The sequence below is a fragment of the Notechis scutatus genome, chromosome 1, assembly GCF_049901735.1.
Source record: "Notechis scutatus isolate UNSWTSFEM ecotype Mainland chromosome 1, rNotScu1.2, whole genome shotgun sequence".
NCBI classification, from domain to species: Eukaryota; Metazoa; Chordata; class Lepidosauria; order Squamata; family Elapidae; genus Notechis; species Notechis scutatus.
The window spans coordinates 271,401,392-271,427,724 of NC_142009.1; the positions used below are offsets into that span (position 1 = coordinate 271,401,392).

Here is a 26,333-nt window from a genome sequence, read left to right on the forward strand (position 1 = left end):
ACAGAAAAGAAAAATCAACCCCAGCTGCTATGATTATGGATGTCTTCAGATTAGATCAGAACAGAGAAGGAAGAATGAGAAGCACTTGGACGTCAGCTAATTAAATGAACTAAAGAACACTCTTGATTTAGGGGACTGGCATTATCTGTCAGGTGACTTTTATGAGTATAAAGCAGAGCCCCCTGGAAACAAAAACCAAGCATTTCCCTCCCATGCCTTCCTACACTTACTTTTCTTTTGTAGTCTCAATTGCCTTAGCAACTGAACAGAAACCTGTCCTCCCTTCCTGTTCAGAAGTAAGTCCCCATGAAGTTTAATGGGACATACTTTAAAAGGATGTAGACTAGTTACCTTCAAACCAACATCAGATTAATTGTATTTTCTCTAACTGTATTAGTATCTTGAATAACCGTAGTTATGCTATTAATCCAATTTTATATGATTACGTGACATAATGAAACACGTTAACTACACAGTTGGAGTTGCACAACTTTGGAAGCTTAGTTTTATATAGTATTAAGATGTTGGCCTAGGACTAGAGAGACTGAGGTTCAAGTCCTCCCTCTCCCAGGGAAGCTTACTGGATGAGTTTGGATTAGCCACTGTCTCTCAACCCAAATTAACTTGTGATAGGAAACAATTGGAGGAAATTCTCCATACATCATCTTGAGTTTTCTTGTAGTTTGGCACCCAGGATGCGTAATGCTTTAAATATGCTGGTTGTAATATTTTATTCAGAACAGATGAAAAAAGAAAGTTTCTGTTTTTGTGAAGGTTTATAGTTAAGCAAATAAATACTTTGTCTTTAAACCTTCTGGTACTGCGGTAACAGGGAGACTTAACTTGAAGCAGAATATGGGTGATGATGTACAACTAGTGATGTCAATGGGTAAACATTCCTAACCAATATCTAATTACACATCACCCAGATTCCACTAGAACTAAAAATAAATTACTGAATTGTGGAAAGCATAAGTCTGGATGTCTATATAACCTGGGTTCTTATAAACTGTTTGTAAGTTTACACTAAAGAATACTTAAAATTGCCCATCAAAATTGCATGTGTTTAAAAATTTTGAGAAAATGTTTATGAATCATTTGTTCTTTTTCAGTCCAATACTCATTCATATTTTTTGAGAGTATTGGCTATACTTCTGTGTACTAGAAAGAAATTGCCTTTTTGAAAATAAGAAACATAACTGAAGAATTATATAAAGAAATTAGAATTGGTGTGTGTGTGTGTGTGTTTGTGTTGTAACATAGTGTTGCTTATATCATGTCAAAATATATATTCTTTCATGGGTATGATAAGGGTGAATGTTTGCTCTCAACAGCCCATTTGATTTGGGAAGATCAAATGAGTGTCTGTTCTGATGTTTCAGTACACCAGTGCACTTTCTCCAAGTAATAGCAGTTAAGAGTCATGTATAACTAACTGCAGGATGAAAAAACAATGCCTCCAGTGCTATAAGTCACCAACAGGTGGCAGTACTGATGCACTAGAAGATCCAACATGTTCTTTAGCATTTATCACTTCAGCTGGCTGGAAGTTGTTGTGAGAAAAGGTATTGTTCATTAAATGGGGATCTGCAATGAGTACTTGTTGGTGTGTATTAAGCAATGTGTGTGATAGAATTTTGGATGTCAAAAGGATCCCTCTAAAATGGATATTCATCCCCTAATGCAGGTTGTTCCGGATGATTGTGTTGATATACAATCATCAAAAAATGTAAAGGACCAAAAAATGTAAAGGAGGTGAGCGGGAAGAGCTGATATATTTATTTATTTATTTGATTTGCCAATTGTTTACAAGATAATAAGTATAAGTGTATACATAGTTGTGAATACATGAAATGGGTACATATAAGAAAAATAAAAAAGAAGAATAAGAGAAACAATAGGACAGGGACGGTAGGCACGTTGGTGCGCTTATGCACGCCCCTACAGACCTCTTAGGAAAGGGGTGAGGTCAATAGTAGACAGTCTAAGGTTAAAGTTTTTGGGGTTTGGGAAGAAACTACAGAGTCGGGTAGAGTATTCCAGACATTGACCACTCTATTGCTGAAGTCGTATTTCCTGCAATCAAGTTTGGTGCGGTTAACTTTGAGTTTGTATCTATTGTGTGCTCTTGTGTTGTTATGGTTGAAGCTGAAGTATTCATTGACAGGTAGGACATTGCAATGTATGATTTTATATACCATGCTTAAATCAGACCGAAGACGGCGTAATTCAAGGTTTTCTAGTTCTAGAATTTCAAGTCTGGTGGCATAAGGTATTCTACAACGAGTAGAGGAGTGGAGAACTCTTCTTGTGAAATATTTCTTGACTTTCTCAATTGTGCTAATATCAGATATGTAATGTGGGTTCCAGACTGATGAACTGTATTCGAGTATTGGTCTAGCAAATGTTTTGTATGCTCTGGTTAGTAGTGTGATATTACCAGAGAAAAAGCTACGTAGGATTAGGTTAACAACTCTTAATGCCTTTTTGGCTATGTAATTGCAGTGGGCTCTAGCACTTAGATCATTAGAGGTGAGTATTCCAAGGTCCTTTACAGAGCTTGGGTCATCAACAAGATCTTGACTATTCAGCTTGTATTTTATTTTCTGATTTTTTTGCCAATATGTAAGACAGAGCATTTATTTGTTGAGATTTGAAGTTGCCATTTGTTTGACCATTCTGATACATAGTCAAGATCTTTTTGTAGGGTAGCAGTATTGTCTGTGGTATTGAACAGCTTTACATCATCAGCGAAAAGAACGCAATTGCTCTTAATATGATCACAGAGGTCATTTATGTAGAGTATGAAGAGAGTTGGTCCTAGAACACTGCCTTGGGGGACACCACTATTGACAGGTACAGAATTTGATAGGACGCTCCCAATTTTGACCATTTGTTGTCTGTTTGCCAGGAATGCTTCTATCCAGTTATTCAGTTGTCCAGAGATACCATAGGATTTTATTTTTAGGAGTAGTTTGTCGTGTACCACTGAATCAAAGGCTTTACAGAAGTCTATGTAGATTGCGTCTATTGCTTTGCCCTGGTCGAGTTGTGTCGTCCATATGTTTTTGCAGTGTAAGAGTTGCAGATTACAGGATAGTTTTTTTCTGAAACCAAATTGTTTATTGGAGAGTAGGTTGTTTGTCTCTAAGTGGAGGATGATGGATTGGTTAATAATTGATTCCATGACTTTACAGGTGACGCAGCATAAGGAGATTGGTCTGTAATTTTCAACTAGGCTTGGGTCTCCCTTTTTGAAGATGGGGATGACAGTGGCTTGTGACCATAGGTTAGGCAAGGATCTGGTCCTGAAAGATTTTTCAAAGATTATGCTTAGAGGTTTGGCTATGGCAGTGGATAGCTTTTTTAAGAAGTAGGCACATATTCCATCCGGTCCAATAGATAGAGATGGTTTTAGATTGCGTAGTGCTTTTTCAACATTGTCTTCTGTAAAATCGATATGTATTAGATCATTGTTGTTATCTGTGTGCGGCTAGGAAATACTGGGCATGATCCATTGCTGTTTACAAATACTGAGCGAAGAATGTGTTAAAGAGGTTGGCTTTAATGGTGTCGTTGTTGCAGTCTTTACCATCAGGTCCTATCAAGGGTGGGATGGACCTTGAGTCTTTTAGTTTGTTGTTTACAAAATTGTAAAAAGCACGGGTGGAATTGGTGCTTAGAAGGTTTTCCTCTTGTTTAATGTGATAATTGGTGCATTCGGTCTTTATCTGGTGGCATAAATTTTTGTATCGGCTTTTGAAATTGGCAACGTGACCAGATTTGTTTTCCGCCAGAGTGATCTCTTTTTTGGATTGAAGTTTCCTTATTGTTATGGGTAATCTGCTTTTTGTTTTGTTTTGGAGTTGTTGTTGGTACATATAGTTTGATGACTCTTTTGACTTCAAGTAAAAATATGTTGTAATGGTCTTCAACAGTATTGCATCCAGTGAATAGAGATTGCCAATCAAGGGATGAGAGATCGTTGTCTATAAGATCATAGTTGCCTTTTTTGAAGTTACAATTGGGATTACATCATTGTGGTGATTTTTGTGTGGGCGTATGTTGAGACAAAAGTCAATCATATTCCTCCCATCACTGCTGGAACAGGGTTACTTTAGTTTGTAGTCGTAAATTAAATTCAAACTATTGCAAGATGAGATCGAGGCAGTTGTTTAGTCTAGTGTTGTTGGTTACTAGTTGTTCCAGTCCCCATGAAGTTTGTGTATGACATACATTTAGGGTATGAGGTAGATTGAAATCACCAAGAAAGATAAAAAAGGATGTAGACTAGTTACGATTCAAACCAACATCAGATTAATTGTATTTAAGGGATTTCACAGATGATGGTCTAACTGTATTAGTATCTTGAATAAGGACGTAGTTATGCTATTAATCCACCTTTTATACGATTCGTGACATAATGAAACACGTTAACTACACAGTTGGAGTTGCACAACTTTGGAAGCTTAGTTTTATAGTATTAAGATGTTGGCCTAGGACTAGAGAGACTGAGGTTCAAGTCCTCCCTCTCCCAGGGAAGCTTACTGGATGAGTTTGGATTAGCCACTGTCTCTCAACCCAAATTAACTTGTGATAGGAAACAATTGGAGGAAATTCTCCATACATCATCTTGAGTTTTCTTGTAGTTTGGCACCCAGGATGCGTAATGCTTTAAATATGCTGGTTGTAATATTTTATTCAGAACAGATGAAAAAGAAAGTTTCTGTTTTTGTGAAGGTTTATAGTTAAGCAAATAAATACTTTGTCTTTAAACCTTCTGGTACTGCGGTAACAGGGAGACTTAACTTGAAGCAGAATATGGGTGATGATGTACAACTAGTGATGTCAATGGGTAAACATTCCTAACCAATATCTAATTACACATCACCCAGATTCCACTAGAACTAAAAATAAATTACTGAATTGTGGAAAGCATAAGTCTGGATGTCTATATAACCTGGGTTCTTATAAACTGTTTGTAAGTTTACACTAAAGAATACTTAAAATTGCCCATCAAAATTGCATGTGTTTAAAAATTTTGAGAAAATGTTTATGAATCATTTGTTCTTTTTCAGTCCAATACTCATTCATATTTTTGAGAGTATTGGCTATACTTCTGTGTACTAGAAAGAAATTGCCTTTTTGAAAATAAGAAACATAACTGAAGAATTATATAAAGAAATTAGAATTGGTGTGTGTGTGTGTGTGTGTTGTAACATAGTGTTGCTTATATCATGTCAAAATATATATTCTTTCATGGGTATGATAAGGGTGAATGTTTGTTTCTCAACAGCCCATTTGATTTGGGAAGATCAAATGAGTGTCTGTTCTGATGTTTCAGTACACCAGTGCACTTTCTCCAAGTAATAGCAGTTAAGAGTCATGTATAACTAACTGCAGGATGAAAAACAATGCCTCCAGTGCTATAAGTCACCAACAGGTGGCAGTACTGATGCACTGAAGATCCAATATGTTTTTAGCATTTTATCATTTCAGCTGGTGGTTGTTGTGAGAAAGGTTGTATTTAGGTATTGTTATTAAATGGGGTTTCTTTTTGGCATGGTACTTGTTGGTGTGTATTAAGCAATTGAAGGAAGAATTTTGGTGTCAAGCTCTAAAATGGATATTCATCCCCTAATGCAGGTTGTTTCGGATGATTGTGTTGATGTATTACAGGACCAAAAAATGTAAAGGAGGTGAACGGGGAAGAGATGATATATGTGATCACATTTGACAGTAACCAACAAGTTTCACATAAGAAAGATTGATGACCTACAATCAGCAGATTACTCAACTGGGAAATGGTTAAAATTGCCATTTCACAAGAATGTATGGATCACATTACTGATGTTCTTCAATATCAGATGTATGCAAGATGTGTTCTTCCCATGCTGAGGGCAGAGATGAAAGCTTCCAAAGTTGAGATTACCAGCAAGTAGACCTGAAGGTTAAGAATTTTTTCACATCATGACAGATGATGAAACATGGTGCTCGTGACTCAGAAACAAAGTATTAGTGCATGGAATATTATCACAAAATTGATATTATCACCTGGAGGGGGAAAAAATCAAAATTCTGTGCTTCAGAGGGAACATGTAGAGTTGCATAGGTTCTGGGGATGAAAATGACCTGGATTTCCTTCAACCTGGAACTAGTGTCAACTGAGTCCAACACTCAAAACTTTGAAAAACGACTAAGCAGAGTTTGGAAATAGGAAAAGGAAAATCTACTGCAAAGTAACAGGCCTTTCATTTAATAAATCACCAAGAGAGAATTGCAGTTGGATTGCAACATTTTACCCCATCTGACACCTGTCTCTCTCTTTCTTTCCTCAAGGCAGCAAACATTCCTAGTATTGTTGTTTTCTGTTTTCCCCACAAGCATAACCTTGTGAAGGTTGGGCTAAGGGAAAGGACAGGCTCAAAGTCACTAAAGCTGGCTTTCATAACTAATCCAGAATTCACAGAGCCCTCGGAATATAAACATTATATTTCAGACTATGGTTAGGTGTGTTTAGGGATCTACATAAGGGCAGTGATGTTGATGAGTGTGATTATATCCTTATTGCTGTATATTATTCTGATTTATTCTTTTTCCATTGTATTATAAGCTCCTTAGAACATAAAGTGAGGCAGCTTATGAACTCTTGTAAATAAATACCTAAACATGGAAATAAATAACTGGTGAGGAATTCCTTGATTTCAAGACACAAAAGGGGCAAGACCTTTGATCAAATTAAGTTGTAGTAGCAATGCCACAAGAACTTCAGGCTTGATGGGAAAAAAAAAATGACATTCATTTCATAGCTGATGAGATATGATTGAAAGTCTGAGGTGTAACTGAAACAGTTCTACACTCACAAAAAGCTTCAGAAATATATACAGGTCATTGACTTACAACCATTCATTTAATTCCAAGTTACAATAACTGAAAAAAGTTGCCTACAATTGGTCCTCACACTTGACCTTTGCAGCAACCCCACAGTCATGTGATCAAAATTCAGATGCTTGGGGGTTTCTGGTTTGCTAGCCTTCGGCGGTGGCAGGGATTTGCGACCGCGCGATCCCTGCTGCGTTCGCCACCAAGGTTCCCCCGATCCATTTGGATCTGGGGGATATAGCTGCCCCATAGAGGCAGCTGAAGATAGGGGGATCCGGCAAGGGGTTTGGGGGTGCCGCAAACCCCCTCCCCAGCCGGCTAAACTCCCTTTTCCCGAGGCAGAGGAACGGCGGTCAGTAATGGCCGCCACGAAGAAAGCTGCAGCCAGATAAGCAAGTGCAGGAGGGAGAAAGCTGGAGAAAGTGAAAGGTGCTTTTAACCGGGACAAGACGGGAGAAAGTGATTTGGAACCTTGAAAGCTGTTAAGGATATATTGTTCCTTGTGAGAGCCACAAGCTGCGAATACCCTAAAGGGGAAAGTTTTTTTTTTCTTTGTTCTACTCTCCTTCCTAAAGTGACAGCGGGGAAAAAAAATCTTTTTGGCTGTGAGTGGGAAGGAGAGTGAAAAAAAATCAGAGCAAAATTTGAAAATAAGGAGAAGATTGCCTAGAATTGCAAAGAGTTTAAAAACTTCCAAAAATATATTTGAAAAGGATTTGTGATTATTTTAACCTCAGAAAGAAAACGTGAAGAAGAAGAAGGTATTTAAAAGAAACAGTCTGTTTGGATTGTTTGGTGATTTTGGAACCTTTGGAAATTATTTCTGATTAAATCATCTGGGTGGTTGTTTGGAAAAACTTTTTCTCTACACAATGGCATCATCTGTGGATGGATTGGAACTTATATATCAAAAATATGAAAGAGAAAAACAAGGAGGGGAAGATGGACTTGGCACTATTTTTCAATACTTAGAAATGGCGGTTTATATTTATTGAAGCAGAATGAGGATGATGGGGACAAAGAAGAAGAAGAAGCCATCTTTGATGAAAAAAGGACTTTGATTGGAGACGGGAAAAAGCAAGAGAAAAAGGAAAAGAGGTCTTTAAGATCTGAAAAAACAGCCCAAAAAGAGAAGAATAAGGTGAAAAGGGGACATTATGTTAAGAAACAACAGAAAGGGGGAAAGCAGATTAAAAGGGAGGTGGAGAGGCAAGGAGAAGAAGAAGCAAGGGAGAAAGGAAGGGATGAGAAGCTCTAATGGTGGGGAGCAAGATATTAAGAAGCAAAAGTTTTTCAGAGATAATGGATAGATCTTATTGTTAATGGGATTCTAGAAAGGTACAGAAGATTGCATTTTTATATCTGTATTTAGAAGTAATTATAGAAAATTAGAAATAATATGTAGCTTAAAATGTGATAAAATATCTAACATAAATAAGTGAAATTTTTGTTAAGAAAAAGAGAGTACTGTAATGAAATATGATTCAAGATTGTGATGTGGGGGGTAATAATCGTGGAAAGCATAAGTGTTCCCACAAAGGCATGATATTCAATTGAAATGGATAAAATGTTTAAGATATAAATGATTGTTAAAATTAATGATTAGAACATGGTATACTAGCAAAATCTTTTGTGAAATGAGATTTGAAGTAGAAGAAGGAGGAACATTTCAACGAAATATTGAGCTATAATATGTGATGTGGGGGGGGATAATTATGGAAAATAGGGCTCTCATAAAAGCATGTGATTTAATTGAAAAGTAATGAGTTAAACATCTAAGATATGAATGAATATCAATACTAATGAATAGATTTGTATTATTTTTGATAATATAGTATAATTTTAGAATGTACCAGACAGAATCCCAATGTATGTTATGTATTTTATATTAAGTACTATAAATATAAGGGAAAAAGATAAAGGCATCATACTCCATATAGTGTACAGGAGAAGTATTTCTTCTTTTTTTTAAAGAAGAAAAATAAATGATTGGCTGGAATAGAACAGACAAAGAATAATAAATATTAGGATATGAATTGAGAGGAGGAAAAAAAAATTGAGAAAATTTAAAGGAGAGGAGAAGTTATATAGAAAATTGAAAATGTTAATAAGATATGAAATGGTATGTAAAATGAATATGGAACTGAACTTGTGTCTGTACCAAGAGTTTTAACCCGGGACTAAGCAACTTTCAGAAAAGAGATTTTTTATGCTTTTATGTTTTGTGTTTATGTGTATTTATGTATTGTTTGTCTTGAAAATAAAACTTGTTTTAAAAAAAAAAAATTCAGATGCTTGGTAACCGGCTTATGTTTACAACACTGAGGAGTCCTGGGATCATGTGATTGTTATTTTTAGTTTATTTAGTTTACTTTATTGTCATTGATTTACAACGAAATCAAACACCATCTTCAGTGCACATCATGACCATGAAACTAAACACAAACACACATCCTTCACCCTCCACACATTGAACTGAAAACCCCTGACACTGCACCAACACTACACTATACAGCAGAATTCAAAAGAGCTACTGCCCTGGGATAGAAACCATTTTTCGGCCTATTTGTCCTTGTTTTTATTATCCTGTACTGTCTGCCAGATGGTAATAGTTCAAAAAAAGGATGCCCAGGATGAGATGGATCTTTAAGAAAGTTTTGAACTTTCTTAAGGCAGTGGGAGCTATAAAGCTCTTCCAAAGAGGGAGAGGGCAACCAATGATCTTCTGGGCAATGACCTTAACCCTCTGGAGTGATGTCCTATCTGCCATTGTGCAATTGGCAAACAGAGGTGCAGTAAGTTAAGATACTCTCTATGGTGCAGCGGTAGAAGGTCACCAGCAGTTTTTCATTCAGTTGTTGTTTTCTGATAAGTCTCAGGTAGTATAATCTCTGCTGGGCCCTTTTGACCAGGGCTGCAATGTGAGCACCTCAGGTCAGCTCCTCGTTTATGGTAACACCCAGAAACTTAAAACTGGCCACTTGTTCCACTCGGTCTCCATTGATAAACAAGGGCTGGATGTCTGAGCTATTCCTTCTATAGTCCACTATAAGCTCCTTGGTCTTATTGGTGTTAAGGACCAAATTATTGTCTCCACACCATGAAAGAAACTGGTCCACCTCATCTCGATAGGCAGACTCATCATTTACGTCCTTCCCAGCTGGCTTCTGACAAGCAAAGGCAATGGGAGAAGCTGGATTTGCTTAACGACAATGTGATTCACTTAACAATTGCAGTTATTCACTTAACAACCATGGCAAAAAAAGATGACAAAATTGGGTGTGACTCACTTAATCAACACCTTGCTTAGCAGTGGAAATTCTGGTTTCAGTTATGACTGTAAGTTGAGGACTACCTATAACCATTCTGATTTGAATGGGCAAATGTATTGTCGTTTCTTTCTTTTTAGCAAGTTCTATATTTAAAATTCTATCCTTGAATTTTAAACATAGAATTTGTAAAAAACAAAACAAAACTATGTGACTGCTAGGAGTAGACACTGACTTGAGGGCGTATCATAATGGATCTAGCACAATTGAACGTGGCTGCCATACCATGCCCACTTCACCATCACAGCTGACCCATTGTGGGCATTCATACTCGGCTAGCCCTCGGCTGGCACTCCTCTCCTGCCGAGGAAAGTGTGTCACTCCCATAAGTGCAAGCGTAGTAATTCTGCCACTCCCGCTTGCAAACCGGCACTGCAACCTCCCTTGCGTGGTAGGGTTAAACATTGTTGTTTCCTTTCATCCTCCCTCATCCTGAAACTGCAATCCTCCTTGCTTCAAGCACTCTGAGCACCAGGAGGAACCTGGAGCCAGATATCCCTGAGAAATCATGAGTGACTTCCCTTTGCACTTGCACAGCAGGAATCTGGTGGTGTGAAGATCACCTGGGCTTCTTCACCCCAGCAGATTGCAACAGCTTGGGGAAAGTGGTAATGGCTTGTTTCCTTCTGCTGAATGTACAAAAAAATCACTATGCTAGTTCGGATGGAAAGTGCCAGGCACTGCTCCTTTTGAATTTGGGGTTGCAAAGTGAGGGGCAAGAAGATAGGAGGAAAAAAAATAGAAGAACAACCTGCTTAGGCTGGAACCTGTCGTTCCCCCCCCCACCACCACTGGATCACAAGCACAAGGTTACACATGGCAAAGCAATTATTACCAACCCTGCCTCCCTAGCAGCCAAGACTACCCACTCCTCAGCACATGGATTGGCTGCTGGGATGCATGGTTAAATGTCCCACGCAGCCAATTGGCTGGGGACAAATGTCTGTCCACGAATGGCCTGGGATGAGGGGCGGGGCAAGAGTGCTAACAGACCAGTAGTGGAGGAGGTGTGCTGGTGAAGGGCCAGCTGAGTATGAATGCCTGTGGTAGGTTGGCTCTGGTGGGAGGGCGGGATGAAGTGGGAATAGTAAGGCAACTGCTTTTGTCCCGTTCTGCATCAGACCAAAAGTGGTATTTAAAATAAATTGTTTCCAATTTAGTTAGCATTTTTTTAATAGAACAGAATATATTTATCCTGAGGTTCTGTAAAACATGTTGCCTTCTGAGATCAATGAAATGAAAGTTCTAAGAAATAAGGCATTGGCTATTCCTGCCAGATTAGTGTCATATGCAAATTTGATGAGTTCCCCTCTATTCCCTCATCTAGATCATTTATGAAGATATTGAAGAGTACTGGGCCTAAAACAGAACCTTGGGGTACCCCACTACTTCCCTCCATGTGGTTGTAGTTCTGTTGAGGACTACAGGTTGAGTACAGTTTGTTGACCAGTTACAAATCCATCTGATGGTAATGCTGTTTATCCCACATTTTTCTACCTTAACAAGAAGCAGGTTATGATCTACTTTGTCAAATGCCTCACTGAAAATCTAAGTTTATTATGTCCATGGCATTTCATCTACTAATTTAGTCACTTTGTCAAAGAATGGAATAAGATTTGTTTGACATGGTCTGTTTTTGATGACTCCATATTGACTACTAGTTATACTTTTATTTGTTTCTAGGTTATAATTTTATTTGTTTCTAGGTTTATGCAGGTTGTTGCTTGTTTTTTTCAAGATCTTTCCTGGTATTGATGTCAGGCTGATTGGTTTTTAATTTCCTTGATCTGTTTCCCCCCCTTTTTTTGAAGATAGGGACCACTCTATTCCAGTCCTCAGGTAGTTCTTCTGTGCCCCAAGAACTTTGAAAGAACTTTGAACTTCGAAAGATGTGGTTCAAAGGTTCTGAGATCATGTCTGCCACTTTTTTCAAAACTCTGGAATGTAATCCATCAGGACCTGGAGATTTAAATCTATCTAGAGCTGACAGGTACTTCTTACCTTATTTTTGTTTATTTTAATTTGCATCCCTGTTTTGTTTTTGGTAAGTTGGTTTGTATTTTCTTTTTGCAAGAAGACAGATGCAAAGAGTGAATTAAGCAGCTGTCTCTCTACTGTCTGTAACTTCCTTGCCATCTTCTCCCATTAATGGACATATTGTTTCTTTGACTTTTTTCTTGTTTTGATGTGCTGAAAGAAACTTGTTTTATTATTTTTAACATTTGTTGTAAGTCTTAGTTTATTTTGAGCTTTAATTTCTTAAGGTCATCTTTGCAGGTTCAGGCAATTTGTTGGTATTTTGCTTTAGTTATTTGTCACCCTTTCCATTTTTTTGTACTTATTCTTTTTTTCTTTCAGTTGGTCAGAAAGCTCTTTATGCATCCATGCTGGATTTTTCTCAGCTATCCTTTTCAGTGGTATTAAGTTGGACTGAATTTTTAGAATCATATTTTTCAGAGTTTCCCAAACTTCTTGAGTTGATTTCCCCTTTAAGATTTTCATCTATGGGATCTTTCTCAAGCGTTGTCTCTGAGTTAGTCAAAATCAGCTCTTTTAAAATCTAAGACTCTTGTTTAATTCTGTTATTTTGCTTGTCTCTGTTTTAAATTGAATTTTAATATGACATGGTCACTGTCCCCCCAAAGTTCCTGCAACTTCAATCCCCTCTATCCCTTCTCTGTTAGTAAGAATAAGATCCAGTACAGCTGTCCCTCTGGTTGCCTCCTCTATCTTTTGGGTGACAAAGTTGTCAGCTAGGTTGGTCAGGAATCTGTTCGATCTCCCACTTGCTGCAGAGTTTGTCTCCCATTTGATATCAGATTAGTTAAAGTCACCCATTACTACTGTGGTGTATTTTATTGCATACATTTGTTAACTGTTTGGCAAAAAGTTCATCCATTTCTTCTGGGTGGTTGGGTGGCCAATAGTACACACCTATGGAAATATCATTCTTTTTTCCTTTTATGTTGACCCAGAAGCATTCTAACAGGCTTTTATCCTTAGTGTTATGTGGAGAGGAAGTGATCTCTAATATATAATGCAATTCCCCATTCTTCTTTTTAAAGGTCTGTTTCTTTTGTACAGTTTATATCCTTCCATCAGCACGTTCCAGTCATGAGTTCCATCCCACCAAGTTTCTGTAATGGCAACTATATTATACCTACCCTCATGTACTAGTACGTCAAGATTTAGATCTCCAGCATTTTCAGGAACATATTAAGTATACAAAAATACATGCAGGCCAAAGTCCTGGAGATATCTGGCACAGAGTTCCTTTGTATTATAATGTGGTTGAGCCAGCAGGAGACAAGGATGAAATTTACCCAGGAGGACTTATGTTTGTGTAACTGATTGTAAAAAGCTACGCCTTGACCACTTACTGTACTGTTCTCCATAGTCATTCAAGTTAGCCTTTGTGAATCCGGACTGTTTATCAACTTAATTATTTATTTATTTATTTATTCCCTATGATTGTTTATTTGTTTTCAAATGCGCAAACTTCCTTATTATCAAATGAAACAATTTTTATATTGTTTTTAAAAAGTTACTGATTTAAATAAGTGCATTCAGAATCTCACAGATGGAATAGGAAACTGAAAATTGCATTTATTAAATTGAATAAGGCTTCAGCCCTCTGTACTGTTAAGTTCTACTGAACTTAGCAGGAGTTGATCCAATTTTATAGGCAATTGTGAGGATAAACTAGATTAGACTCACAGAGGAATGAATTAAAAAACTGCATATACCAAAAAGGGAAAAAAAATCATTCAGTCATTCTACCATTTCACATATTAATGTTATCCCAGGAATGCATTCAACTATCTTATATTGGTTTACATTTATTATTTATATTATCCATTCTTGCCTAACTCAATGACTTTATTTCAAAGCGTTTTGATTACGAGTCACCAATTCACAGCAATGAACTTCAGATTATTGTTTAATTTAGGTGGTAGTGGAAAGGGGGAGGATGATTTGGGAAAATTTTATTTGTTTGGTTCTTAATTATTTCAACAGGACTTGTCATATTAATGATTTAAGCAACATAGAGGCGTGGGAGGGAATTAACAAATGTCTGAGAGCCCCTCAAAAGTTAAAATAGTCATGTCTCAACACTGATTCTCTTCTAGCACTGTGATTTCAACTCAAAGTAACAAAATATGGTTTCAAATGCTTGGTATATGAACGGAATTAAAATCTCAATTTTCAAAATTTACTAGCATTCTGACATCTTAGCGGTGGAATGATTCAAAGGACACACCAGTTTCTTGAAGAAAATATTATTTTTGTTAATTTCCTCTCTCTCATCTTCCAGTGTCTGTTTTGCATTACTTACCTCACAAATATTGACACCTATAAGGAAGCTAATGCTGTCACTCAGGGGCTTTTCCTCCCCCCCCTTCTAACAACTCTTATTAAAAAATGGAAACCTATTATGTTTTCAAAAACAAAGTGATGTTTGAAACAGCAAGGTAAAAAGAAGAGATAATTGCAAATTGAATGCAAACGATTATATTTAAGAAATAATGCCTTTCCATTTTAAAATAAGAAATAAAAGATTAATAGTTTGCTAAGAAGTCAATTCTTATATTCCAAAACGTCCAAAGGAGAATGGACAGCTAATTTATAATTTCCTCCCACATCTTTCCAACAGCATATCAAAAATGATGCAGAGATATGAGCCCAGAAGGTAATCTTGCAATCTATTCTTTTGTAAAAAGAGATAAATGCATATAGTTTCCACAAAAAAAAAAAAAAAAGCCAAACTGAAATGGCAGGCATTACCTAAGCTATAAAATGAACATAAACATCCAAGATATTTCCTACTTCTTTTACAACATGAAATACTGGTATTGGTGTGTAAACACAACACAACAGACATCGCTCTGCACTGTCTGCTATATGCCTACAAAGCAATCTTGGCATTTGGAACAAACATCACCTCTTATTGAGCAAGGTACCACACATACTGTACCTATGCATTTTATTTTTCTTCCCTAAATGTAGAACCTAAATGTAGAACCTTACCTCTTCAGCAGCTCACTAGAAGAGGGTTAGATTTTGTTCTGAACTGTTGTTGCTGTGAATCAACAGACAACTTGCAATCTATAAGTTATATATTCAAATTAGAAAGTTATGAACAGCTGCTTTCCAGCTAATGAATTAAGAAAAATATCTGTTTACATCCTTGTTGATATTATTACTCAATTTATTTAGTGTGACAAGATAAATACTTTGTAGGTGTATTTATCCAGTCAAATTGTCAGAACATTATTTCTAAGAACTGAAATGTAGAACTGAAAGAATAATAATTGTCCTCCTCCCATGGAAACTGATTCATATCAAAGCTCTCCTGAATTCCCTACTGCTTACCAAGGGAAGTGTCATGCAATATTAAGCAGTTCATATTTATCCTGTGCTATTGCTGGATGCCGCTCTTACATACCAAAAGTGTAGTTCTAAGTAACCTGAAATCCTACCCTAATTAACTCTCATTTAACAATAGCTTTCATATGCAGAATGCCAATCCCTTCCTGTTCAAGGGATGGATGCAAATGAAGGTTATGCAGTATTTAAAGTATGGATCAATATTTATAGATTGCTATGATTTTCCAAAACTGAACGGTCCCAATGACGATATTCTGAGTCAGCAGATTCAACCGGCATGCAACTTAGATAAGGATTTATTTAAAATTAAGGGACTGAAAGCTAAATCCAAAGGCAGTCTGTTTTGCAGAAAGAGCACTTCTCTTGAAACCTCTAGCCAATATTCAGTCAAGCAAGTTCTACATGATGTATTTCTCCACAGAACAGGTTTCGTATTGTAAAAACTGTAACCATATATTTCAACAACTGAGTCATGAGGCACAAATTTGAGAACTGGAACAGAATGTGGGAAATAGAACATATATATCATAATTTAGCTTTACTGTCATTGATTATGCTAAATAGATCCCCCTTCAGGCATGATGGATGCGTGAAAATGACCCGTTTCAACAGATTTATGAATCCTATAAAAAGTCTAGAATGATCAGAGGTGCCTTATAATAAATTTTGTTAGTCTGCTTCATTTGGGCTTACCAGAGCAGAGGAAGAAAGGACTATTACCCTTAATAATCAGGACTGCTCCAAGATCAGTGATGGCTAATGACAACCATGAATATCAACATTGTCTGTCCTTCCAGGTAGGTCAGGTGCAAAAGATACTGCAATGAGAACTCATATTATTGTAGGGTATATGAGCAGAACCCTGAAAACCTGCCTGTTTTCTTCTGTCTCAATTACACCATATAAAATTGAGGCAGCTATTCTGAGTCTCCCATACCCGCACCATTCCCAGGCCTGAGAGATTGTTTACTATCTTTTTTACAGACCCCTCACATCCTGGACATAAACTGTTTCAACTCCTTCCCTCAAAACGACGCTATAGGGCACTGCACACCAGAACAACTAGACACAAGGAGTTTTTTCCTGAAAGCCATCACTCTGCTAAACAAATAATTCCCTCAACACTGTCCAACTATTTACAAAGTCTACACTACTATTACTATTAATCTTCTCATCACTTCTTATCACCCATCCCCTCCCACTTGTGATTGTATGACTGTAATTTTGTCGCTTGTATCCTTACGATTTATACTGACTGTTTCCTAGTATTTGATTGCTTATTGTACCCTATGACTATCATTAAGTGTTGTACCTTATGATTCTTGACTCTTGACAAATGTATCTTTTCTTTTATGTACACTTAAGAGCATTTGCACCAAGACAAATTCCTTGTGTGTCCAATCACACTTGGCCAATAAAGTATCCTATTCTATTCCTATTCTATTCTATTCTTATTCTTATTCTATTCTATTCTATTCTTTGCTAAAGGATCTTGCATTTCTTTGCCAACATTGCCTCTGCCTTCTTGAATCTGGTTGACACTCGTCAAGCATAACAATTTTCACTACAAGGTATAAACTTTAATGAACTGCAGGTTACCTTATTAGCTGTTCACAAAAGGTTGTGCCTCATAATTAAATGTCAGTCTTACAAGGTGCTCTGGAACTCTTTCTGATATTTAGCTACTAATAATTTACATTGTATCTCTCCTCCTATTTCCCCCCCCCTGCCCCATTCAATTGTGTCAAATTCTTTGAGACTGTCTGGACAAGTCCCTGAAGTTTTCTTGACAAGATTTTTCAGAAGTGGTTTTCTCTTGCTGAGAGAAAGTGACCGGTTTAAGGCCACCCAGCTGGCTTTGTGCCTAATTTGGAACTAGAACTCACAGTCTCCTTGATTCTAGCCTGATACCTCAACGGCTATACTCCTGGGTTTTGCTTCATGTACTACGTTCAGACAAATCTCTCTTGACATCTGCCAAGCTACTTGCCCTACCTATTTCTTTTAAAGTAACTTTAAAAAAAAGTGAACATGGGAAATAAAGAAAAAGTGAAATCTTGCCTAGCTAAGTGTTAGCTTTTAGGTAAAGGTAAAAGTTTCCCTCGCACATACGTGCTAGTCGTTTCTGGCTCTAAGGGGCGGTGCTCATCTCCATTACAAAGCCAAAGAGCCAGCGCTGTCCGAAGATGTCTCCGTGGTCATGTAACCGGCATGACTAAACACCGAAGGTGCACGGAACGCTGTTTCCTTCCCACCAAAGTGGTCCCTATTTTTCTACTTGAATTTTTACATGCTTTCGAACTGCTAGGTTGGCAGAAGCTGGGACAAGTAACGGAAGCTCATTCCGTTATGTGGTGCTAGGGATTTGAACCCCTATATCTTCTGATCAACAAGCTCAGTGTCTTAGCCACTGAGCCACTGAATCCCTTAGGATTATTTTATGTTCAAGGATGCTTCTGAGCTCCGAGGAGGTTCTCTAAGCCTTAGAAAATAAAAAGGACAAGAGGCTAGAGCTGACTGCTCCATGTGGAACACCTTCTACTAGACAAAAATAAAGGATTGCAAATTGGGGTATACAAAGCATCCTGTAGGGTTAGAATGGTACTGGGGAGCAACCTGAATTTATTTTCTGATAAACTGATATTTCCTAATGCCACACCTCTAGATAAATCTCAGTATGTTGTTGACATTTGAATTTATCCATCAACCCTCTCCCCACCCAGCAATTATCTCTATTCTAGATGGCATTTCTTTTGTCTATAGTTTGTGCCAAAAGATGATGAAAATATTATAGCAAATGTTAGAAGTTCAGCAAATAGTACCATTTATTGATAATTTTTCAAATGATTATCATTCACAACTTACAAGAGAATGTCAGTTGATATCTGGACATCCAAAGTATATTCAACATAATATCAACATTTACTGGTTAATATTACTTCCTAGAACACTAGGAATATGTACAGATAGTCCTCGTTTAACAACTGATTCATTTAATGATTGTTTGCAGTTATGGCTGTGATTAAAAGTAACTCTGAGAACAATCCTCACATTTATACCTTTTATAAGTGTGTAAAGCAAAGAAAATTGGAAGTAAGATCATTGGCACAGTCATAGCCACCACTTCACGTAATGATTAAATTCCCCAGGGGTGGGGAATGATGGCCCTTTTATGACTTGCGGACTTCAAGTCCCAGAATTCCTGAGCCAGCCATGTGCGCAAGTCATAAAGGGGTCATCTTTCCCCATCCCTGGATTAGGTGTTGGTCTCAGTTGTCTGCACTAAACAAGGATTACCTGTATAGCGATTTTCTATCTATGGTTGAAGTAGGCAATATGAGAAATTTGATTCATGTGATAGCTCCTCTGAAAATAAATTTCATTTCTATTTAGTTATTATTCTGGCAGACAGAATTCAGTTAAGATTCAAATTTGCATGTTGGAACTTGGGATATTAGATAGATAGATAGATAGATAGATAGATAGATAGATAGATAGATAGATAGATAGATAGATAGATAGAGATATAGAATATATAGTCAGGGACAGTTTCTGTTCTTGTATCCCATAGAAATTGATTATTGCATAAATTTATTGCATAAATTCTTTTCCCCTAAATTCTTTTCCATCAATCATTGACCTTATCGGGAACGCTTAGTGGATAAAATCCATTGTTTTGTGTAGCAAGTCAAATAGGATTTTTTTTTCCAAAACAGATATTCCTCCCTCTTTTTTTGGGGGGGGGGGGGGAGAAATTTTACAATGATCACAAACTATGTATAACAAAATGGACATGCTAATTTTTAGAATAAGATCACCTATGTCTGAATAATAGATGGAGCTTGTTCCATAATTTACACAGGTAAATTATGAATTGTACATTTTACGGACTTTGCATCACAAGCAACTTTTGAAACCTGCTCAACTATCCATTAAATAATAGATATAATGAGAAATATTTCTTTCTAGGAACCTTAAATGTTCAGCAAATCTTGCCAAGGTGAGAAGCAGCTGCTGGCAGGGAAGCTAATGTTGCAATTGTCTTGAAATTATTGTCTGTCATTCCATCACAATGTCTTCCTATTATGTACAACCTGCTAAACTGGATGGCTGGATACACTGAAACCTGATTCCATTGCCTTTCTAGAGGGAGAATAAAATGTCAACAAAACCTTGAGTAAACATATCTTGTGCAAGTTTCATAAGATAAAAAAGTATCAGAATGCCATAGAGCATGCCCCTTCTTGCAAATTTATCGTTTTAAAAGTGAGTCGCATAGACTTCTCAGAGATCCTGAAGAAGAATGTACAAAGCTCCAGTCCTTAGTTCAATGTCCCTGCATAACTGAGAGGCAACTATTTGCAATAGTAACTGTTTAGTAATGATCTTTTATACCTTTGAAGTGGTGCTATTCTAGAGACCAGACAGGGACCATGACAATTGTTAGCTTTGAAGGTCCTATCTTCAACTGAAAATTATTTGAAAAGAAATGGGAGGGGCAAATTTTTCAACAAAAATTATTGAATATCCTTCAGTCTTCAGCCCCTCAGAATATGTTACTGTATATATCCAAAAGGAAGATGACTCTGATTTGTGATAGTTCTCCCATACCATCACTCAATTTATCTGTCTCAATTATTGTATTGTAAGGTAATATAAGACCTTTCTCCTATTATAAAAGTAATTGGGGGAGGGGGAGAAAAAATCTATTCTTTCTTCTTGGTAACTATTTTTTAACCACAATCTTGTACACTATCTCGAATAATTTCCAATAGATATACCAAGGTTTTACTGCAAATTAAAAATGTAGAAGTTGCATTATTTGAAAATATGTCATCCTGATTATGCTTTCTCTAAAGAAACATGTTAGGGGACCTTTTTTAAAGAAACACATTACAATTCTTGGTCCTATTTTCATGTTTGTTTTTAAGATTCATATTCTTAACATACAGAAATAGACTTCACAACTTAGACACAGAAAGGAAAGCTCAGATGGTCCTGCTACAGTGGTATTCTATCCATAACATTTGTTCCTTTGGAAGGCAACAAGCTAACAGGTGCCAACAGATGAGCTGCTGTACTTGTGCTGAAAGGTATTCTGTGAAGAGGAGATTCATATTTCCTCATATTTCAATTAGAGGCTCGTACACTCCTAGCCAGAATTATAGGTCACAAAAGTCTCACCTATTTCTCTTTGTGTACAGTACATACATTCAGACAGAGGCCTTCTGGGCTATCAGTCAAAAGGAGCTACACAATTACTTCATGTATGTCTCAACTTTTTCTCAGAAAAGAAAAAATATTTAAAAAATTATAAAAGAAACAGTGAGAAAAGGATTTCACATGAATGAAACATATCACTGGGACTTTTTGAAAAGTCCCTTGAATCAGGTCAGTCATACAATAAAAGAAGTTGAAGTTTTCTTCACTGGAAATACCCAGCTTGATTCACAGAACTCCTCCTGACAGGATGCCATACACAAGGGAAACAAAACCAGAAAGACATTTAAATATCGTGAACATTATGTATAACACCATGGCTTAATAAGCTGCATAAATGTAGGGGAAAATATTTTACTAATTTCTTTTTTATTACTTCAGCAAATAGATTGAGCGTTATTCAAAAACTTTGATTTTTAGAGCAGACTAATGTGTCAAGAGGCCAATTTTTTTCAGACATAATTTTTCAAAGATTTTAAATCTTTCTTGGTTTTTAACCTTAAAAATATATCTCGTAATGGCTGTAGAAATTTTTCAAAATAAATTATTGGAACAAAAGTAGCTGAGGTAGAACAATCTCATTTACAAAACAGAACTTTATTTCACATTTTCCCTTAAATATGCTTAAATCCCTGTGCACCCCCTCTCATTGCGGTATAATCTCTCAAGACTGGTCTTCTAGAACCCATTCCTAAATCAAATAAATTAACAGTAGATATTATCACACAAAGGAATTAATCTGAAAAACAGTTTCATTAGTATGTTAAATGAAATATATTTAATTTTGAAAGAGCACATTTGAAGGAAAAGGGATGGGTACTCCGAAACCCAGATTCACACCTTTTTTTGTGCTCTGTTTCCAGGCATTTATTGGCCAAAACCAAACATCACAAACTAGAACATTGTAACCAGCATTCAAAAAGTATTCAAAAAAGGTCAGGACTTACTTTACAAGGTTATATGGCATCAACGCAGCAATTTCCATTTCAATGTTAAAATACTCTCCTGGGAATAAATTAGAGTACAGTCCACCCATTAGTCATAAAAAAAACAAACAGAAGTGCAAAAGAAGCCAAATTTCGCCCTGGCTTTTATCTGAAGTCAAAGCACTTCTAAAATAAATTTATCCCACAATGTCACCCATTCTGTTTATGCTTTAGGGAAGGACTAAACCAAGGTTCTCCCTTGCTTCTGCAGCACCTGGTTCTCTCTCTCTTATATACACAAAGATGTACATAACAAGCCATGGACATCATCCACTTTGGTGGGCCCAGCATATCTGTCTTAGCCCAGGGGTGGAGTCAGCCTTTCCAAATAGACCAGTGGTCAGATAAACTGTTTTTACATTTATGTAAAGCTACATTAACAGAATCTTGTAAGTCTGAAAGTACAGTTCTTCCGCCCTCTCTCTTATGGGCTGAGAAACTAGGGAGGGTACCTTCTGAGCCTCTTCCGCCACCAACTTTCCAATTACAGGCTATGTTATTTCTTATCTGACTATTCTCTAGGCAGCGCCTTTCACCCTGTCTCCTAAGGTCTTTCCCACAAATCATTATACTGTAGATGGATGCTGGACCTCTTTGCTGCCACCCTGAATATCTGCCATTCCGGGTGACCTTGGGGCTCCCGTTGGTTGAGGGGACTTGTATTTAGCCTGTGCAATCCCTGCTGCATAGAAGCTACTGGGGTGCTGATTCCCCCCAGAGACACAATATTAGACCTATAATCCTCCCAGAGTCATTGATTGAAACAGTGGCTATAGAAATTGAATAAATAGACAAACATTCCCAACATTCTTAAGGAGAAACCAAAGGACTTGGCGCCTCTTCTCTTGGGGGCTCAGGGATGCAAGAGGGGACTTCCCAACTCCCACCCCCATAACAGGTGCAGGTAATGAGCGATCAGCTCTATTAACAGCTGCAAACCTAGGTCAGATGGAGAAGGAAGGCCTGCTTTTCTTCCACTTTATCTCCTGCAGCCACCTTGGATCTAGCCTTAACTGTGACCTTTGATCTTCCACCAAAGGACATCGTTGAACTGTTGATTTTGAAATCAAGGAGCTACCAAGACAAAAGCCCCACAAACCTGTCAACATTGGCAGTCCACGCTACTGTATATAAGCATTACTGTTGGCATTACCCAATGAGGGAATGAAAGGTCTGCCAGTATATAACCCAGCTCAAAGAAGCACCAAGGACTTCCCCAGTTCGGCCCTGAGCTACAGATATTCTCTTCCAACAGACCCATCTCTCGCCCTCAAGGAGACCCGGGGGACCCGGGGCCTGGGCCAAGTGCCGAAGAAAACAAACGTGCTGCGCGCAAATTGCCAGGAGGTAAATTATTCAAACCAGGAAGGGAACGCAGCCAACCAAGGACCTGGACGGAGTAACTCTTTCCCTTGCTTACGGCTCCTCAGCCCAGCCCGCGGGCGGAAAAGGAAGCCGGGGATGTAGTCTGCGGCAGCGCAGGGATGGCGGAACCGAGTTGAGGGAGTCAGCCTGGTCTTCCTCCCCCTCCACCCGCCCTTTGACTTCCCCTCCGCCCAGCCTGCACCCCCAGGGCGCAGCAGCGAAAGGGTTAAGCGATCGAAGGCCTGCGGGCGGGGAGGCGGCCGGCTGTCAGGAAGGAGCATGTGCAGTTTGCCTTGCAACCGCATCCACGCTATGGGTTCTCTTCATTGGCACAGTTGATCTTCGGCCGCGGCGCAAGAGCGGCTACAAAAAGAACAGCTGCCGGCTCGCATCCATCCATGGAGCTGAGGCGGATGAAGCGCTGCTGAACGGATCCCAGCCGCGGCGCTGCGGCGAGCAGGCACCTGCGCTGGGCGGCCCTCCTTGCGTCCCGTTGCCCAGCGTCACCCGGGTAGGTACATCCGCAGAGGCCTCCTCCTTCTTCTCCCCCTCCTTCCTGCAACGCGTGTGGGTCGCAGATGCTCGGAGGCGGAGGACCAGGGCGCACGCGATGAGCGCCGCTCGGGCTTCCCCCTTTGACCCGATGCAACTCGCAGCCCCGGGCAATCCCGCGGGAATCCGCGCAAGAGGAAGAGAGAGCCCAGCCCGTAACAAAGCGAGGAGGTGCTTAAGGAGAAGCGGAAGGCGAACGGGCAGTTTTCCTCCGGCTGCCCTTCTTTAGCCGGATCCTGCTTCTTAATCGCCCAACCTCCCATCTTCCTGACTCCGTTCCCGGCTTCCGATCCGCCAAGCCCCCGGCGGCCTGGGAAGGATGCTGAGCTGCTGCATCCTGTGTGGTGGGCTTGGCCTGGAGCGGGCTCGGAGGGTTTCGGCCCGAGGCTCTTTGGCGGGCGCGCTTCCCACCCCCCCACCCCGCGGGAGCTGGGAAATCCCCGCGCGTCTTCTGCGCTCGGCCATGTGTATCGCGGGGAAGCGGGGAATCCTCTTGCTCGCACGCTGGCGTAGCTACTTGCGAGCTTCGCGTCACGCCTGGGTATTTCTTGCCTCTTCCAAAAGGGTTTACTTGAACGCGGTGCCCTCCTCCAGTTGTCTCGCACCCTTCCCAGGCGGCGTGGTCACCTCCCGCTGCTGTGGGAGGGTATTCCAATTGCTAAATCCTCGGGCTTCCCTCAGATTGTCTGCTCCTCTATTTTCCCTGTCATGGATTCGACTTTATCTCCCCAAATTCTGAAGAGCCCCAAATAGGGAGGATGTGCCTTCCAGCTCTCGAGATTGTTATTTCTGATCCTACTCGTCTTGCCCCCAAAATCATGTTTATAAAACTTATTATACCCCCCCTCCCCCCCCCCCAAAAAAGAGCATTGGGCGCATTGATTTTAATGTCAGTCCTGTGAGACAGGCTGGCAAATGGTTCTTCCCATTTTGTAAATGGGAAGCTGAGGCTAGAAGAAAAAGGTAGGAGGTGACTCTTGAAGCAGATCTAAGCATTGTTCTCTCTTAAAATTCACAAGCTTTTTGCAAGCTTTATTTCCTCAGTTTCTAGCTCACAGCTCACATGGTGTATGTCTCCTATCTAGTCTGCCCACTTTGACAGTTAAGGAGTTCCTTGGCTGTCTCCTATCTATAAAGACACATGTTCCCCACATAATTCAGCTAGTGATCTCCAACATGCTATTATACTTTTAATGGATTTTGATGTTACAGAACATGAAGTCTGTTCTCTGAAATCGGTCGTGGTCCTTCTTGCTAACTCCTACAGCAAGATTTATTAGATTGTACAGAAGCATCTATGAGTCCTTGGATGTTTAGGGAAAACTCTTCCAACATGATGTCCTCCAAAGTGTTGGATTATGCCTGGCACTCCATAACCAGCATGCTTTGGTAAGCTCTCCAGAGATTATATGAATGGTAGTGTCACATATCTTGGGTGCCAGTTATAAGGAGGCTGCTGAAGACAAGAGTTTTCTGTACATCCAGTGAATAGAAATTCTTATCCCAGGGGTACGGGGATATAAATTAAGTGCACTTGGTGTGGGTATATCATGTTGTGACGATAGATTTGACCTAATCTCTTGCACATCATACTAACAATGTATATTTATGTAACCAGTAACTATTTATTCATGTAATCAACTGGATCATTGCATTGAATATTGTTTAGGGGATGGATGTTAAAATATGCCGGTGTTGATCACTGTGGGATTCATTAAATAATATATGACACAGCTTCTGTAAGCTGTGTTCTTTTTATCATTAGCAGTATTATATTTATACCACACCAAAAGCCAGGAAGTTTTTCCTCACTTGCTGTGATCAGCAAAACAAAAGTATATCTTCCTTTTAAAAGTTTAAGCTGAAAAATACAGTTACGGACTAAAGTTGAGTGAACGGAGAAGTGTTACTTTTACTGTTTTTCCTGGTTATTCCTAAAGGGGAAAACATCACTAAATGTGTACCAGCATCCCACAGAAAAATGTATTTTATTGTGTGACCAAGAATCTTGTGCTGAAACCCGTTGGACTGTATTGATTGAAGCGGCCAAGTTTTTAAAATAGTGATGATAATCTCCAGCACTGAGGAATAAACAGAACCTTGGGTGGGAGACTGAATGTCCTTCTACTTGAAGTAACCTTCTAACCCTATGAAATTGTTGCATTTTTGTGAACCATTAACTTAATAAATATCCAATTCCAAGAACAAGTTTTCTGAGTAAACTGGAAAACTTAAATACAACAAATTACTACAACATGATAACTTTATTTTCTTCAGAAAATTTTATTTACGCAAAAAGAAGAAACTTAATTAGGCCTTCATATTTCCTTATTTGAAGCACAATCAATTCTGTTCCTCTTTTTCATGGAGAGAAATATTGCAGTTGAACACCCAACCTTAGGAAATTATTTTAAGCCATATGACTTAACTAATGAAGTTTAAATAGGCATAGACTGCATATATTGAAGTCTGTTAGTTATAGCTAGGAAATGCAGAAAGGTATTTAAAAAAATAATATGAAATTTATGGAATACTGGATTAAGTAGTTATTACCATATTGTCTGATTCTGTTCTTTTCATTATTTGTTTTTTCGCCCATGATTTTAAGCAG

The 26,333-nt window shown here is 38.5% G+C and overlaps 1 protein-coding gene across 7 annotated transcripts in view; it reads left to right on the plus strand.

Annotated features, from left to right (window-relative positions):
- Nucleotides 1-18,414: 18,414 nt before the first annotated feature.
- The window catches only part of TMEM229B (transmembrane protein 229B), a 59,628-nt gene continuing 51,709 nt past the window's right edge, over nt 18,415-26,333 (plus strand). For 2 of the 7 annotated variants that reach the window (XM_026671140.2, XM_026671143.2), the window contains exon 1: nt 18,415-23,681. Coding sequence is in view for 2 of the 7 variants with exons in the window: in XM_087951581.1 (XP_087807707.1) it covers nt 23,781-23,893 (113 nt within the window). In the remaining 5 variants the exon portion in view is untranslated. The other 5 variants (XM_087951582.1, XM_087951581.1, XM_087951587.1 and 2 more) reach the window with 5 other exon arrangements.